This window comes from Jaculus jaculus, chromosome 17, assembly GCF_020740685.1.
Source record: "Jaculus jaculus isolate mJacJac1 chromosome 17, mJacJac1.mat.Y.cur, whole genome shotgun sequence".
Lineage (NCBI taxonomy): Eukaryota > Metazoa > Chordata > Mammalia > Rodentia > Dipodidae > Jaculus > Jaculus jaculus.
In genome coordinates, this window is record NC_059118.1 from 22862889 (window position 1) to 22881782 (window position 18894).

Consider the following 18894-nt stretch of genomic DNA (forward strand, 5'->3'; position numbering starts at 1 on the left):
TGTGGAGTCAAGCCTTGAACCAGGTCCTTAGGCTTTACAGACAAGCACTTAACCCTTAAACCATCTCTCCAACCCTCTCTACTTTCTAATACCCCAACCTCCTAAATACATTAAAGTCTGCTCTTCAAATCTTTTTAAATATTTTATTTATTTATTTATTTGAAAGAGAGAGAAAAGGGAGGGAGAGAGAAAAAGAGGCAGATAGAGAAAGAAAGAATGGGCACACCCGGCCACCAACCACTGCAAATGAACTCCAGATGCATGGGCCACCTTGTGCATCTGGCTTATGTGGGTCCTGGAGAATTGAACCCAGCTCCTTAAGCTTTGCAGGCAAATGCCTTAACTGCTAAGCCATCTCCCCAGCCCTGCTCTTTTGTTGTATATAATTTTTTTGAGGTAGGGTCTCATTCTAGCTCAGGCTGACCTGAAATCCACTACATCTTTTCAGGCCGACCTCAAACTCACAGCAATCCTCCTATCTCTGCCTCCTGAGTGCTGGGAATAAAGGTGTGTGCCAACACACCCGGCTATATGTAAAATTTGAACACTATTATTACGGCAATGATCACTAAGAGAGGACAGTTCTCATTAGAGTCTGTCGGTAATGAAGGGAACTTGTATTTTTTTTCTACCCTCTCTAGTATGCAAACCTTTCTCCATACGTGTGTTAGTTCGTCTTGGTACTAACATGACTTCAACCACAGGAAAGCATTGGTGGTTCTTTTTATTTTTTATTTTTGCACATGTAAGTGTGTACATGTATGTGTGTGTGTGTGTGTGTGTGCACATGTTCATATGCATGTGGGCATACATGTGTCCAGGTGTGCATGTACATATATGCTTGTGAAGGCCGGAGGTGTCTTCCTCAATTGCAGTCACCAACTTGAGAGCTCACCTGGCCTAGCTGCCAAGTCTAGATGCCCCAAGCATACCCTGTCTCCACCGCCACACCCTCCCATCATTTCCCTATGGGCCCTGGGGTTCGAAATCCAGTCCTGGCGCTTCAGTGGCGCACATTTTAGCCACTGAGTCACCTACTCGGTCCACTAGTAGTAATTCATCTGAGGTTTATTTGGACAGATTTTTTTTTAAAACATTAATTAAATTGATTAAAATACTACTTGAACTAAGATCGCCAGAGATTGAACCTAGTCCTTGGATTTTCTAAAATTCCCCAAGCAACTCCAGTGAGCAAGCTGTAGCTGGAAGCGATGGTTTAAAAGAAACTCAAAACACTGAAGTGACGTTTGTAACATTCCTGTTCCACATTTATTTTTAGGTGTTTCGACATGGAGATCGAAGTCCCATTGAAACGTTTCCTAATGATCCACATAAGGAATCCTCATGGCCACAAGGATTTGGCCAACTCACACAGGTGGGTTTAGTGTGTGTGTGTGGGGGGGGGGGGGAGTTCTGAGGTAGGGTCTCACTCTAACCCAGGCTCACCTGGAATTCACTAGGTAATCTCAGGGTGGCCTCAAACTCAAAGCAATCCTCCTACCTCAGCCTCCCGAGTGCTGGGTGGGATTAAAAGTGTGCACCACCATGCCCGGCTCACCTGAAGGCTGAAATTGACCTTCTGATTTATCAAGCCTCATTTCATGAGATGGTGGAATTTCATCCACAAGATCCCTGTGGAGTAGTCAACCAGCCCCTTTGAATGCTCCAGCAATAAGGATTTCAGCACTGTAGCAGCAGAGATGAGTCATTTATGTAAGTCAGATCAACCACCAGCTATCATCTAAGCACTTCCAGTGTTTTCTTGTACGTGCCTGTGTTAGGTACTGATAGAAGTGACTAGGTATTCCCCAGGAGTCCTGACTAAACATGGCTCCTCAGTTAACCTACCTACCCTACTGTACACATAACGAGGAAACACAAGACAAATGCGTGTGACAGTGTGCATGTTACCTAATTTTCACTTTTCTTACTCCCCCCCCCCCCATAGCTGGGCATGAAGCAACACTTTGAACTTGGAATGTATTTGAAGAAACGATATGCAAATTTCTTGAATGAATCCTACAAACACGACCAGGCAAGTTGGGAAACCAAGATGATAAACCTCGAGCCTTAAAGGAATAAAAATAATTCTGTATATGCACGTGTACCTTGCCTAGGCTCTAAGGAACTTAATTACAGAGATTGCGTGTACAGATGTACTTAAAATTTTCGGGGGGTGGCTGGAGGGATGGTTTATCAGTTAAGGCATTTGCCTGCAAAGCCAAAGAACCCAGGTTCGATTCCCCAGGACCCACGTTAGCCAGATGTACAAGGTGGGAGGAAACACATCTGGAGTTTGTCTGCAGTGGCTGGAAACCCTGGAATGCACGCCCATTCTCTCTCTCTCTCTCTCTCTCTCTCTTTCTTTCTCTCTCATAAATAAATAAAAATAAAAATTATACACACACACACACACACAAAATACATTCTCTCTCTCTCTCTGCCTCTTTGTCACTCTCAAGTAAATAAATACAAATAAAACAAAATTTTTAATTTTTTTTCATTAACTGCAGCTGACATTTATGTTTACGTGGGTGTGCACTCATGCTTGTGCCGCAGCACAGGCGAGCTTCTCTGTGCACCACCTTCCTGAAGATCAGGTCTCTCTAACTGCTGCACATGCGTGTGGCCTGCCAGCAGCTTTATGTAGGTGCTGGGAATTGAACCGGACCTAGTAAGCTCAACTGGCAAATGCTTTTAACCATTGCACTATTTCCGCAGACCCAGATGTGCTCCTCTTTATAGGAACTTTTTCCTAACAATTTATGACTGTTGATTCATATTTTTATGGGAATCAGTATAAATACTTTGAATTGATTTGTGTCATTGGTCAATTCAACTTTGGGGCCTATTGTATTGTTTTTGTTGTTTTGCTTTTTTCTAGGTAGGGTCTCACTCTAGCTCAGGCTGACCTGGAATTCGCTATGTAGTCTCAGGGTGGCCTCGAACTCACGGTGATCCTCCTACCTCTTCCTCCCGAGTGCTGGGATTAAAGGCGTGCGCCACCACGCCCGGCTCCCTATCACACTGTTCTGCGGCATTCTCCGTATTCCCCAGCCCTCGATGGATTACGATGCCTCATGCTCTCCGCTGACATTTTAGTGTTTGTGCCCTGGTTTGTCTCATATTTTTCCCCAACATAAAGAAAACCTCACTTCCTCTAATTGGCCTCTGCTTTGATCACTCCACTCTAGGTTTATGTCCGAAGCACAGATATTGACCGAACGTTGATGAGCGCAATGACAAACCTGGCAGCCCTGTTTCCTCCCCTGGGCATCAGCATCTGGAACCCCAAGCTGCCCTGGCAACCCATCCCAGTGCACACAGTGCCCGTCTCTGAAGACCAGGTGAGTACCCCAAGCGACCGGGGAGATGCCGCACGGGCCTGGAATTAGGAAACTTGGCTCAGAACTTTCGGGTAACACATGAAAAGGCAAGCAAGTGTAGGAACTGGATTTTAGTTTGGAATCTACCATCTGCTTGTTTTCTCCCCAATGCAATGCAATTTTTCATAATTTACCCTTCTCAGTTTTTATAGTCTCTCTCTCTCTCTCTCTCTCTCTCTCTCTCTCTCACACACACACACACACACACACATACACACACACACCTCCCTGTGCTTTGCTTTCAGTTCTCATGCTCTTAGTACCCAACACAGGTTTCTCCTGTCTCATATAAAATCTAGAGCTCTCCCTGCCCACCAAACACTTCCTCATGTCCCCACCCTCCCATTATAAAAATCCACATTTCAAGACAAGGGGTAAAAAGTACTCAGGGAGGGGCTACAGAAGATGGCTTAGCAGTTAAGGCATTTGTCTGCAAAGCCAAAGGACCCTGGTTCAATTCCCCAGGACCCATGTAAGCCAGATGCACAAAGAAATGCATGTGTCTGGAGTTCGTTTGCAGTGGCTAAAGGCCCTGGTGCACCCATTCTCTCTCACACACACTCTCTACCTCTTTCTCTTTCTCACTCAAATAAATAAGTAAGTAAAATATATTTTTTAAAAAAAAAAGTACTCAGGGGACTGGAGAGATGGCTTAGCGGTTAAGCGCTTGCCTGTGAAGCCTAAGGACCCCGGTTCGAGGCTTGGTTCCCCAGGTCCCACGTTAGCCAGATGCACAAGGGGGCGCACACGTCTGGAGTTCGTTTGCAGAGGCTGGAAGCCCTGGCACGCCCATTCTCTCTATCTGCCTCTTTCTGTCCCTGTCTGTCACTCTCAAATAAATAAATAAAAATAAACAAAAAAAATTTTTTTAAGTACTCAGGGAGGTCAAATAAGAAACAACATTGACCCGCTGTCACGTAGCTGATTAGCACCTCTCCTAGGCTCGTGTCCCAGCGTGCCTTTCCTGTGAATCAGTGGCTCTCAAACTTTGCTGCGTAAAAGAACTAACTGGAGAGTTTCCCAAAACTCCCGTCCACCAAGGTTCATTCACCATACTAAGTGAGTCTCTGAAGGTGGAGCCCAGTCATCAATATTGTAAAAATAATTTCCCTAGGTGATTCTATGGGCAGCCAAGTCTGAGAACCAATGCTGTATGTCAAGTTCGAGTTGCCCGAAATCAGATTATTTGAGAGACGCTCTCAGCTTTACTCACAGAGAGTGAAACTGACTAAGAATGCTGACTTTTTCAGAGGAACTGGTATTTTTAGAATAGTCATAAATAAATCTAATCTTCCAGTGTGGAATTTAAGGCTATCATGAAGGAAGCAGTTTGGAAACAAGGAATTTCTCCCTAATTTTTTTGCAGACATATCATAAGCATGACCATCTGTCTTAAACCATTTTGTATTTCTTTTTTTTTAATATTTTTTTTGTTCATTTTTTATTTATTTATTTGAGAGCAACAGACACAGAGAGAAAGACAGATAGAGGGAGAGAGAGAGAATGGGCGTGTCAGGGCTTCCAGCCACTGCAAACGAACTCCAGACGCGTGCGCCCCCTTGTGCATCTGGTCAACGTGGGACCTGGGGAACCGAGCCTTGAACCGGGGTCCTTGGGCTTCACAGGCAAGCGCTTAACCGCTAAGCCATCTCTCCAGCCCCCATTTTGTATTTCTATGACTGAGTATCACAATCACAATCTGGGTCACTTGTTTTAAGAAAATAAGAGTTACTTTTAGCTCACTGCTGTACAGACTCAAGGCCCAAAGCATGGTACTAGCATCTGCCTGGCGTCTGGCCTCTGGTGAGTCCTTCTGCTAGGCTGCAACATGGCACAGGACACAGCGAGGCAGAGCAAGTGTGTCTGAGACAGCTTGCTTCTCTAATCTCAATATGGCCTACATGGGGTCCTAGTCAGTTCCTTCACAGACTCTGGAGTGAAGAATTATAAATTATGGATGTTCTTAAAAGTGTGTGAATATTTCCTTCCAAAAAGGGAAAAAATATTACCTTTACTATAGGCATTTCTAATTATTTGTTATTTATTTATTAATTATTTAAGACAGAAAGAGAGAAAGGCAGAGAGAAAGAGAGAGAGAGAATGGGCACCATGGCCTCCAGCCATGACAAACGAACTCCAGATGCATGTGGCACTTTGCTCATCCAGCTTTATGTGGGTACTGGGGAATTGAACCTGGGAACTTTGGCTTTTCAGGAAAGCACCTTATCCACTAAGCCGTCTCTCCAGTGCTACAGGCCTTTCTACAGAGATAAAAACTGGAGAATAATACCAAATTGATTTGTGTAGACCAAAGGAGCTATTTAACCTATAACTCAGAAGCGTAGTGATTAAATTTCATAATATCTAGAATGCTGGTGCTATTAAAGGACACACAGGGAAACAGAGAGTGAGAGAGTGAGAGAGAGAAACAAATATGGTTGCCCATGGTTTCCAGTTACCTTCTCATTTAGGCAAACAAAATTCTCAATTAATCAATTAATTAATTAATTAATCAATTAAGGGCTTTAATAAAATCAGCCCATCAACATGCCATCATTCCCAGAGTGATGCTGAATACTATACAGTGAAATGTAAGAGAAATACAAGACCAGCTTTATTCCCTGGTTTATGATCTGTTTAATGGGACAAACTTGGCCCGGGTGGAACATATAGTCAACACAAGACAGTGGACAATGATTTCAGTCCAAGCTACTTATGCTAGAGGAATTCAGAGAAGGAGGAGGCCTGCATGGAGCTCACACAGGTTTTCAAGATCCAGTTCTTCACAGAGAGCGAGAATGTGAACCAGGCCTTTAAGGGATGAACACGCACATTCGTCAGTATTACCTGCGTGTGATGAGTGGTGTGTTAAGGTATCCACTTGACAATGGCTTAGAAGGAAAAGACACTGGAGCCTCAAGGAAGAATTGTTGATGCAATCCAGGAAGGAGGAAATGAAGGCCTGAAATTACATGGTCAGATGGAGGAAGGAAAACAAGGTGAAACGAGTTGACATCAACCCAACAGATAAGAAGCAGTTTTTATATGTTTTCTAAGTAGAACCACACCCGCCAACTCCATTCTAGGCATTGACGATACAGCAGAGAACAAAACAGATGCTGGTTCTCTTGAGACTTATGTTTTAAAATTATTTAGTGATTTGAGACAGAGAGAAAGAAGCAGACAGAAAGGCAGACTGTCCGAGGTGGGCAGGAGGGGTGTGCCAGGGCCTCTTGCCACTGTAGATGAGCTCCAGACACATGCACCACTTTGTACAACCGGCTTTGTACACGGGTATTGGAGAACTGAACCCAGGTCAGATGGTGATGAGTTCCTTGAAGGCAGTAAATAAGTGAATATAATAGTGGCTGTGGCAGGACGACTGGGAAAGCCAAAGTGGGACTCAACAGTAGGGAAAGTATTCCAGGCAGAGTACATGTGAGGCAGAGCCTCTAACACTGTGTTCAGGTGACAGCAAGAAAGCCCATAGGGCGCTGGATGGGAGAGTGTGAGCAGGGGCAGAGGTGGGAAAGGATGGCTGGACCTTTCCAGTCATTTACGAGTCATCTCAGGTCGCCTCTTATAAGCCACGGTGAGTCTGGCCTTTATTCTAGAGAAAAAAGCAAAAGCCAATGAAAGTTAGATGCGATCTGTGACCTTGGAGGAATTGTGGAGCTTCTGTGTGGAGAATGGATGGTGAAGTCAGAAGGAAAGGATGTTATTGGGCCAACTAGGAACTGTTGACAGAGGCTGAATCCGATGGTGGTGGTCTGGGCTGGGAGGGAGCAGTGAAGATAAAGAAAGAGGGGGTCTAAGGTGTGTTTTCAGCGCTAAGTGAGATATCTCTATCACACTTCCCAAGGCTCAGCAACTACTGCAAAAGAGGTGGTAGGAAGAATGTAAGAGCCAAAGGAGGATTGGCGTGCCCTGGAAGACTGTCTTCCAGACAGAGTGGCAGTCGCATTTATGACCTCACAGTGGCTGTCACTACCTGCACAAGACCTGTAAAATATAAGGGGGAAAAAAGATAGCAACATAGATGAACTAGTTAGAAAGAGCAAGGGATTCAGTAGAGGAGGATTGTGGAGGGAAAAGGAGAGAGTTGTGATAAGGGTATATTGCATATATAGAGAGAGGATGTCAATTTAAAAGAGCAGATTTACAAGAGAAAAAAAGAAAGAAGAGGGGTTTGTTTTCACTATACTTTTTTTAATATTTTACTTTTATTTATTTATTTGACAAAGAAAAAGGGAGGGGGGGGGGGAGAATGGCATGCCAGGGCCTCCAGCCACTAAAAATGAACTCCAGACGCATTCACCCCCTTGTGTATCTGGCTAACGTGGGTCCTGGGGAATCGAACCTGAGTCCTTTGGCTTTGCAGGCAAACGCCTTAACCGCTAAGCCATCCCTCCAGCCCCACATCAATCTTTTCAGGTTGTTTTACTCTTCATGAGGCTTAAAATACTGGCACAGTGTCTTTGGCCGAGTTGGTCTGGCTAACAAGGGTCTCACAACTTCTCTGTTGTCCTCAGTTGCTCTACCTGCCCTTCATGAACTGCCCTCGTTTTCAAGAACTTAAGAGTGAGACTTTGAAATCCGTGGAATTTCAGGAGAGGCTGCAACCATATAAGGTTAGTAACATTATTGACGGGTGTATGTGAGGGATAACAGAGGAAACCTTGATTTCTTTTTTCGGGGGGTAGGGTCTTGCTGTAGTCCAGGCTGACCTGGAATTCACTATGTAATCTCAGGATGGCCTCAAATTCATGACCATCCTCCTACCTCTACCTCCTGAATGCTGGGATTAGAGGTGTGCACCACCATATCCAGCTCAATGGATCTCTTTAATGTTTTAATATAACCAAGCTGTTTACCCCCACAATCAACTACCATGTTTAATTATACTTATAGATTTACAAAAATTGAACTGTTTACATTTGTCAAATCAAATCCTTTAGGAGAAGTTGAATTATTTGTTAATATTTTATGCTTTGCATTGATATTTACAAGTGATATTTGTTAGTTTCAGAGCCCTGCCCCCCCCCCATTCCTTCCAGGGCCAACCCAATCAGCCATAGCTGAGACTTCAAAGGCCTTGCTTCCACAGGTGGTCTAACTAGTCTGGCCCCTTCACACATCCATAGCTCAATAAGGCAGAGAGAGAGAGAAAAAAAAAGAGAGAGAGAGAGAGAAAATGGGCACACTAGGGCCTCTAGCCACTATAAATGAACTCCAGATGCATGTGCCACCTTGTGCATCTGGCTAACGTGGGTCCTGGGGAATTGAACCTGGGTCCTTAGGCTTTGTAGGCAAATGCCTTAACCACTGTCATCTCTCCAGCCCTTCTATCAAGATTTTCAAGAGTAAATTATTCTAATGCTAATTTTAACTGTTCAGGAACATAGAAAACAAAGGAAACTCAAAATGTGTCATGTGTTAGCACAGGAAACAGTCCCAAGAATCAACAAACAGGACTACCTGAAATATTCCTGTATATCAAAGAAACTATCAACAAAGTGAACATGAACCCTGCAGAATAGAAGAAAATATTTGCCTGATATTCCCCTGGCAGGGGGTTGATATCTGCAGCATATAAAGGATTTCAGGGTGGGAGAGATGGCTTAGCTGTTAAGGTGCTTGCTGGCAAAGCCAAAGGACCCAGGTTTGATTTCCCAGTACCCATGCAAAGCCAGATGCACAAGGGGGCACATGCATCTGAAGTTTGTTTGTAGTGGCTAGAAGCCCTGGTGCACCTATTCTTTCTCTGTCTCTTTCTGTCTTTCAAATAAATAAATAAAATATTTTTTAAAAAGAACTGCAAAAATTAAGTACCACCCCCCCACACACACTGTTGACCAATAAATGGGCTGATGAACAAACAGGCAATTATCAAAAGATGAAAAGCACAAAATGGCTCACAAATGTTTAAAACAATATTCAACATCCTTAGCCATTAGGGAAATGCTAATTAAAGCCACTTTCACCCTGCCACAGAATGGATATTGTCAAGAAAACAAATGGCAAAGTATTGGAGAGGGTGTGGGGGAAAATGAGCTCTTACTCGCTACTGGTGGACTTGTAAACTCGTATAGTTATTATCGAAATTAGTATGGATGGCAAAAGTTGGAGGTAGGAGGATCGCCATGAGTTCGAGGCCACCCTGAGACTACATAGTGAATTCCAGTCAGCCTGGGCTAGAGCGAGACCCTACCTCGAAGAAGAAAAAAAGTGAAAAGTAGAACTACCATATGACCCAGCTATGGCAGTCCTGAGCATCTATTCAAAGGATCCTGTATCCTATTACAGCGATACCTGCCTATCCGTGATCGCTGCCGCTCTATTTGCAACAGCAAGGAAATGGAACCAGCCGAGATGTCCATCAGTGGACACATAATGAAAATGTGGTATATCTTCACAATGGAACTTTATGCAGCTGTAGAGTAAAATGAAATTATGAAGTCTGCATAAACATACATGGAAGTAGGAAATATTATTCCAAGGGAGGTAACCCAGATTAAGAAAGACAGACATTGCGTGTTCTCATATGTGGCTCCTAACATTTAATGTTCGTGTGTCTGTAAATAAGGGAGTGTGAGAACAATGAGTATAGGGTATGAAAAGAAATAAGGACCAGGTGAGGAGAACAAGAGGTGGCCGGTGTAAAGGAACTTTGGAAAACCTGGGCTGGAAGAGTAAAAGGGCCGAAGAGAGCTGAGGAAGAGCTGAACCAGACTCTCAACCAAAGAATGGAGAAAGGGCCTGGAGAGATGGCTCATCTGTTAAAGGCGCTTGCTTGCAAGGCGTGACAGGACAGGTTCAGTCCCCCAGTGCCCGCGTAAAGTCAGATGCACAACGCGGTACATGGGTTTGGAGTTCATTTCCAGCAGCTAGAGGTCCTGGGACATCCATTCTCTTTGTTTGTCTGTCTCTCTTCCTGTCTTTCTCTCTCTCTCTCTCTCTCTCTCTACTTGCAAATAAATAAATAAATAAATTTTATAGTTTTATTGTTATTTGTTTATTTGAGAGAGAAAGATAGAAAGAGAGAGAGAATGGGCACGCCAGGGCCTCCAGCCACTGCCAACTCCAGATAGCATGGGCCACCTTGTGCATCTGGCTTTACGTGGGTACTGGGGAATCGAACCTGGGTCCTTTGCCTTCATAGGCAGACGCCTTAACCACTAAGCTATCTCTTCAGCCCTAATTTAAGTACAGAAAGAAAGTGAACAGAGGGAAAGGAGCAGGAAAGAAAGAATAAATGGAAGTGAGAAAGGAAAGTTGCATGCAGAGAGTGAGAGACAGAGACAGAGGGGAATCCAGAGAAAGAGACAGAGAGAGAGAGAGCACACTTCACAAGAGACAAAAGAGGAAGAGAAAGGCCTTCTATACGACCCTTTTGGGGAAACAGGAAGCTGCCCAGCAAGGAAAGGGCCTTAGAAGGCATGCAGAGGTGTAAAGCATGCATCTAGAGTTTGTCTGCAGTGGCCAGAGGCTCTAGCATGCCCATTCTCTTCCTCCCTCTCTCTCAAAATAAAACAAATAATGAAAAAAAAAAAAAAAAGAAAGAAAATCTTGGTAGAATTCCTCCATGAAATTATCTGGCCTTAGAGTTGTTTTGTGGGGGGATAAGGAAGGGGAATCTTTTTTATTTATTTATTTTTTTTTTTTTTTTTTGAGGTAGGGTCTCACTCTAGCTCAGGCTGACCTAGAATTTACTATGTAGTCTTAAGGTGGCCTCGAACTCATGGTGATCCGCTTACCTCTCTGCCTCCCAAATTCTGGGATTAACGTTGTGAGCCACCACATCCCGCAGGGAATCTCTTTTAAATAGCTGCTGTTTACGTGATGGAAATCCTTGGTTTATTTGTGTGTATGCGTGTGCGTGCTCACCAGGGTCTCTTGTGCTGCAAACAAGTGTCCTTTCAGCTTTTCCTGGGTGGCTAGGGAATTGAACCCTGGCTGGCAGGCTTTGCAGGCAAAGCACCTTTAATTGCTGAGCCATCTCCCTAGACCCTTGATGGAAATCCTTTGAAGTTAATATTGGCAAATTTTACTTTCCTGGCAAACTATCCATCAAACCATCTTCCAAAGGACTCCCTAGAAACAGCTGCCAATTTCAATACACAGATGGCCGAGAGGGGATCTCATGGTGACCGGCTGAGAACACAGAACCCAGTGAGATGCTGGCATTTCGCGGAGATCTCACATTTACAGTCAGAAATCTGCTCTGGGCAGCAGCAGCTACCACTGCTCTTGTGTCTTGCCGGGAGGCTTTTGCCTGGAGGAGGCCTTCACCGCTCTCCTCCAGCACCGGCTTACATGCGCTGTGTTTACCCCCTTAGGGCAACAAGCTGAGGCCAAGAGCTCATTAATCCGGTTCTAGCACAGACCAGGCACATGTGACGATAAACCAGCATGCAGCTATCAATTCAATGTGCTGATGGGACATAAGAATTTAGCACATGTGAATTCCTTTCATTTGTATTACCATAGCCAATTCTACCTGCTAGTACTTTGCTGTGGAAAATGTCAAAATACACTGATGAGAAAATCTTGTGTAGAAATGATTTTTTTTTTTTTTTTGTCCTCTGTTTGTGTTCCAGGATTTTATAGAAACTTTGCCAGCACTTTCGGGATTGACAGGCCAGGATTTTTTTGAAATTTGGAGTAAGATCTATGACCCATTATATTGTGAGGTAAAAGAAAACACATATATCAAAGATTAATTTGTGATCTTGTTTTTATGATTCGTGACTCTTAAATAAGATGAGTATATCTTCTTTCTAAACTATGCTGTTCATATGTTCTTTAGTACAGAAATATTATAATTTAATATTCCCCTATGTAACTTGAAAATCTTCACTTCTCCTTTCTCCCCATTATTTGTTTTTTCCCTTTAGAAAATTGTAAAGAAAATTGCTTTTCTTCTCTACATCACCAGTCATTTATTTTGCAGTCATTCAGGAATGCTAGGTTCCTGTCATTGTTTGGTTTGGTTTGGTTTTCTTTCATCAGTTTTAATTTAAAAAAAAAAAAAAAGTAATGTTTTCTATAGAAAGGGAGGGACAGATTGCCTGGCTTCTGGATATTGAAATAAATCAGTCAACTGTAAGCCAGGGTGACTTGGCTTATGAGAAAAGAACTTCGGAGGGGGGGAAAAAAAAGGAACTTTGTTGTACTCTGCATTTGAAATAATCTTTGCTGTTTTCCTGTAGTGAGTGGTGCCTCTCACTCACCAGGCTCCACCTTGTGGCCAAAAGGAGTAATTTTTATTCCTGTTTTCTCAACCAGCACACTATGTCCTGGGGCAGGATGCTGACCACCACATGCCTAGGATCTACTTCTGAGTTAGAAGTTATCCTGAGTGTGCGGGAGCAGCAGTCACTGGTCTTGCTAGGCTCCTGGTAGTTTTGCTCTATCTGCAGCACCTGTTGCAATGAAGATGTGTCCGCCTTATAGAAGGCTTTGTCATGGAGACTAGACCCAATCTTGCAGTTGCACGCTTCATTTATTTTCTTTCTTTGCTTTTTTCTTTCTTTCTTCCTTTCTTTCTTTCTTTCTTTCTTTCTTTCTTTATTTATTTATTTATTTCCTTCTTTCTTTCCTTCTTTCTTTCTTTATCTCTCTCTCTTTCTTTTTTTCTTTCTTTCTTCTTCTTTTGTTTGTTTGGTTTGGTTTGGTTTTTGGTTTCGGGCTTTGTTTTGTTTTGAAGCGGGGTTTTGCTCCAACCCCGGCTGACCTGGAATTCCCTCTGTAGTCTCAGGATACCTTCAGACTCAGCAACAATCCTACCTCTGCCTCCCGAGTGCTGGACTTTGAGCCCAGCACCGAGTTCGCTGCACAAATGCTCTCTCCCTGCGCCACGCCCAGAGCCTTCGTGTACTTTGACTTGAGATCGTCTGTCATGTGTGGTATTCTTTTCACATCTCTCACTTTCTTCTTCTGTTTGCTTTTCTTTGCTCGCTGGCTCATAATCTCTCTCAGTCTCTTCCCCTCTTTCTTTCTTCCTGTTCCCCTCCCTTTCCCTCTTTCCCCGTCTCCCCTCCTTTGAAACTACGGGAATTCAGTACAGCTCTTCCTAATGGCACAGAGTCTTCACCTGCCCAGCTCGCAGCTTGTTGTCCAGGTGACAAACTTCTACCGAGTACCTCTCGTGCACAAAGTACAGGTGTTCCTCAAGTCCGTGAACTACAAGTTCATAGTATATATTTTTTAATTTTTTTGTTTTTATTTATTTAATTTAGAGTGATACAGAAAGAGAGAGAATGGGCACACCAAGGCCTCCAGCCTCTGCTAACGAACTCCAGACGCGTGTGCCACCTTGTGCATCTGGTTAACGTGGGTCCTGGGGAATCGAGCCTCGAACCGGGGTCCTTAGGCTTCACAGACAAGCGCTTAACCGCTAAGCCATCTCTCCAGCCCTCATAGTATATTTTTGAAGACCCCGGAAATATATTGGCTTTTTCAAGTAGCCTTTTAAATGATACATTCAGTGTTTTAGGAAATATCACCAACCTCTGTAAGCTTTTACCTTCCCCACCGGTTTATTAAAATATTTCTAAACATTTCATAAAGGAATGAGATATATCCTTGCCCTCTGGGATCCTTGCTCTGAAAAATGTGAATCATGTGTTCTTTGATACAGTGTTAAACCAAAGCTCTGGCCTTGGTAGAAAGGGGTAAATTAGCTTCTGTAAATTTTTCTTCTGAAAACCAATATCATGAGCTCTCCTAAATGTTTTGGAAGGATTGGCAGGATGAGAAAGACTGGTTGTTCCAAATAGTTCTTGTGGGCCAAGAGGGAAAAAGAAAATCAAAGATGAGAATTTTAAGTAACAAGCATGCACACATTTTCTTTCTTTCTTTTTTCTTTTTTTCTTTTCATTGCTGCAGGGTATTCACAATTTCACTTTACCCTCCTGGGCCACCAAGGATGCCATGAATAAGCTAAGAGAAATATCAGAATTAACCTTGCTGTCCTTTTATGGAATTCACAAACAGAAAGAAAAATCGAGACTCCAAGGGGGTGAGTATGAAAGAAATTGAGGTGACTGTGTTGGATTTGTGATTGGGTGAACTGGGGCTAAATTCCAGTCCTACTGATAATTTTTTTAATTTATTTTTATTTTTATTTTTATTTTTGAGAGTGGCAGACAGAGAGAGAAAATGGATATATCAGGGCCTCCAGCCACTGCAAAAGAACTCTAGATGCATGCGCCACCTTGTGCATCTGGTTTACATGGGTCCTGGGGAATGGAGACTTAACCAGGGTCCTTAGGCTTGACAGGCAAGCGGTTAACCACTAAGCCATCTCTCCAGCCCCCTACTGATAATCTTGACTGAGTTCCTTACACAGGTCCCCTAATCAGCTTGCAGTTTCCACCCTGCAAAACAGGGATGATAAGAATACTCACTCCTCACTCCGTAGACAGACATAAAAGGAATGGATATATTTAGAAGGCTGAAACAAGCTGGTAGATAACACAATGTCAGTAAACACTATATTATAATGAATCATCAATATTACCCACTCTGGACTTTAATTTTTCCTTCTGGGAAATGAAAGCTTGGGGCCCAAGCCAAACGATCCTTTTCATCTCTTCCAGATGAAATAATTAGGGATTGTGTCTGGTAGCCTATAAGGATGAATTTGTCAAGCAAGAAGTTTTGCATATTTCACAAGGAAATAATATATTTTGCAACTGACTGGTTTAGGACACAGCTTGACTTTTTTGTTTTGCTTTGTTTTTTTGAGGTAGGGTCTTATTCTAGCTCAGGCTGACCTGGAATTCACTATGTAGTCTCAGGGTGGCCTTGAACTCACGGCAATCCTCCTACCTCTGCCTCCCGAGTGCTGGGATTAAAGGCGGGCGCCACCACGCCCGGCTCATTGACTTTTTATATGAGTTTGAAGTGTGTTGAGAAATCTGTTGGTAATACCTCTTCCCGGTTAGAATTTGCCCTGTTGTAGCATAGGCCACTCTCCTATCAGGAAGGCAGGCCATGCTGGCTCCTTGTAATGAGGACGGGAGAATAGAAGGAAGCCAGGACCAAGGAGGCTGATGGGATAGACGCTGGAGCCCCCTATAGGACGCAGGGGTCTGCACGGATGAACAGGAGTATGATTTATCTCAGCAGAATCTTCTTTTTCCTTTGGTTACTAGAGAATTTCATTTGGGGAAAGCCACTTCCTCTCTGTTCCCCATGTGACTTGGGTGGACAGGCCAAGACTCCAAATAGAGGCCCAGGCTCTGATATGGTTAAATGGAAGCATTAAAAGTAGGAATGGGGCTGGAGAGATGGCTTAGCAGTTAAGCGCTTGCCTGTGAAGCCTAAGGACCCCGGTTCGAGGCTCGGTTCCCCAGGTCCCACGTTAGCCAGATGCACAAGGGGGCGCACGCGTCTGGAGTTCATTTGCAGAGGCTGGAAGCCCTGGCGCGCCCATTCTCTCTCTCTCTCTCCCTTTATCTGTCTTTCTCTCTGTGTCTGTCGCTCTCAAATAAATAAATAAATAAATAATTTTAAAAAAAAAAGTAGGAATGCCCCCGGCACGGTGGCACACGCCTTTAACCCCAGCACTAGCCACTCACAACAGAGTGAGTTCCAGGTCAGCCTGGGCTAGAGTGAGACCCTGCCTCAAAAACAAAACAAAATAAACAATCAAACAGCAACAACTAGGAACTAACAGCAAGAGAAGTTTCACCGTATGAGTGGTTGACACAGTGAGAAAAACCTGGTGTCAACCTGACATATAATCAAGACATTTAGGGCTGGAGAAATGGCTGAGCAGTTAAAGGGTCTTACTTGCTTTCAAGACATTTTGAGGAAAGTAGACAAGTCATGTCAGGACTGCGGTGATTTCGTGTACATGACAGACCGTCCGAACCCCCGAGAGAATGCATAGACATAAAACACTCTTGGTACTGGACTGGACTGCGAGGATATCTATTCGGGGCTGAATAACTAGATGAAAGCATTTAGATCACAAACCAGAAGAGGAGGTGATGACAGCTCGAAAACAGGGCCACATGTTGAGTCCAGTGTGAAACCAGCTGAAAGCAGAAGAGCTAACGAGGTGTGAAACCAAGCTGGTCAGAACAAAGTTCATATGTGATGAACAAAGTAGGTTTGGGCCTAAGAATTCAGGCCGGTGGCTATTAACCACATGAGGACGTTGCCAACCTGCCGTGACAGAGGTATTGATCGTATGCACAGAGGCACACATGATGGGCACGTTCAAGCGCCCGCTGCACACTAACCACAAAAGCAACAAGATCCTACCCTTGAGGAAGGCAGTGTGTTCAGAGAGGAATCTTAGATGAAACTCAAGCTGTTGAATAAAAGCAAGCAAAGGTGCAAACTATAAGGCTGGAGAGATGGCTGAGCAAGTAAGGTGCTTGCCAGCAAAGCCAAAGGATTCAGGTTCGATTCCCCAGGACCCACATGATCTAGCTGCACAAGGGGGCGCATGCATCTGGTTTTGTTTGCAGTAGCTGGAGGCCTTGGCATGCCCATTCTCTCTCTATCTATCTCTATCTGCCTCTCTCTTTCTCTGTTAAATAAGCAAATAAATAAAAATTTTTAATGGGGCGTGGTGACACACACCTTTAATCTTAGCACTCAGGAAGTAGAGGTAGGAGGATCACCATGAGTTCAAGGCCACCCTGAGAATACATAGTGAATTCCAGGTCAACTTGGGCTAGAGTTAAACCCTACCTCAGAAAACCAGAAAAAAAAGAAAGGAAGGGAGGGAGGAAGGGAGGGAGGAAAAGACACTAGCTCTGCTAAATTCCCAGTTGATGTAACTAAGCCTGAAAATGCTCCTATTTTACCTGTTGGAATGTCCTTAGTGTGAAAATGCTAATGACTCTCAGGAAAAGTTTTATTATAAAACACCCAAGGGCTTGAGAGATGGCTTAGCAGTTAAGGTGCTTGCCTGTGAAGCCTAAGGACTCAGGTTCAGTTCCCCAGTACCAATCCGGGTGTGGTGGCACATGCCTTTAATCCCACAACTTGGGAGGCAGAGGTAGGAAGATCGCTGTGAGTTCGAGGCCATCCTGAGACTACATAGTGAATTCCAGGTCAGCCTGAGCTAGAGTGAGACCCTACCTCCACCCCCCATTCTCTTTATGTGCCTCTTATCTTTTTCTCTCTCTCCAGTAATAGAGTGAAACCCCATATCGAAAAACCAAAATAAAGAAAGAAAGAAAATAAATTCTTTTTTATAAAGATGCAAACTCTGTGCAGCAGCAGGGAAGAAGTGCAGTGTTGTGTGTGTACATTAAAAGACACAGAGGATGTCACTGGCCATATGATCACCAGGCCTTCATTCCGGCTCACCAAACACCAGCAGTATGGTTCCGGCCTAAGCCCTAACAGAAGGTGAAGGCAGATCTCTTAATTTATTTACCCCAAAAGTAATCATGATGATTCACTACACACTAGGCAGCCCACAGCGTCAGCATCATCTCACAGCTGGCTCACAATGCGGAATCCCTGTCTCCACCGCAGATCTGCAGACCTATTGCTGACCAGCATCTTCTAGCTCTTGTCAGAAACTTGTGTCCCACCAGTTGCCTTCAGGGTTACAGTGTAGTGAAAAGAACACATCCTCCCCTCCAAAATCCCCGACTTAATTTAGGAACATAATCAGACATGGTGGCACATGCCTTTAATCCCAGCACTCTGGAGGCAGAGGTTGGAGGATCACCATGAATGAATTCCAGGTCAGTGTGGGCTAGAGAGAGAGAGACCCTACCTTGAAAAACCAAAAAAAAAAAAAAAAAAAAAAAGTGAAATTAATTTAGGAACATATGACTATTCTTGTAGAGTAGAAGCAGGCAAACAACTGCCTATAAGCCAAATCTAGCCCCCTGAATATTTTTATAAATAAAGTTTTATTGAAACAGCACACTCATACTCATTTATGTGTTGCCTATGGCTGTTGTCTTGATACCAGTGAGTAAATCACGCAGATCTAGGACCCACAGAACCTAAAATATTTACTATCTGGCCTTGTACAGGGAAAAAAAAAAAGTTTGCCTATTTTCGCTATAGTTCAGGAGTGAAGGAAATAGTTTGTCTACAACCAATGGTTGTTTTGTTGAGTATATGTAGATTGAATAAACTACACCAAGAGAACCTAGAAGCCAGCCTTATGCTACAACAGGGTCGAATAATTATAAACAAGGATTTTGGTGCATTGAGTTCAAAGCCTAGCTTTTCTGCTTACAAGTTGTATAATCTTGGATGTGTTACTGACCTTTCGTAAACCTCAGTTTCCCTCATACACAGCAACATATTGAAATGCTAGAGCCAGGAGGTAATTATGATAGTCATATCCAGTTACTCTTTTTGGTTTTCTGAGTTAGGGTCTTACTCTAGCCCAGGCTGACCTGGAATTCACTCTGTAGTCTCAGGATGGCCTCAAAGTTATGGCAATCCTCCTATCTCTGTCTCCCGTGTGCTGGGATTAAAGGTGTGCGCCACCACGCCCAGCGCATCTAGTTAT

The 18894-nt window shown here is 43.7% G+C and overlaps 1 protein-coding gene across 2 annotated transcripts in view; it reads left to right on the plus strand.

The window, feature by feature from the left end:
• Positions 1–18894, plus strand: part of Acp3 (acid phosphatase 3) — a 64491-nt gene that overhangs the window by 16807 nt on the left and 28790 nt on the right. For both annotated transcript variants that reach the window (XM_045136650.1, XM_045136649.1), the window contains exons 2-7: positions 1280–1375; positions 1949–2035; positions 3195–3347; positions 7919–8017; positions 11987–12079; positions 14277–14409. In XM_045136650.1, the coding sequence (XP_044992585.1) occupies positions 1280–1375; positions 1949–2035; positions 3195–3347; positions 7919–8017; positions 11987–12079; positions 14277–14409 (661 nt within the window). The remainder of the gene's footprint in view (positions 1–1279; positions 1376–1948; positions 2036–3194; positions 3348–7918; positions 8018–11986; positions 12080–14276; positions 14410–18894) is intronic.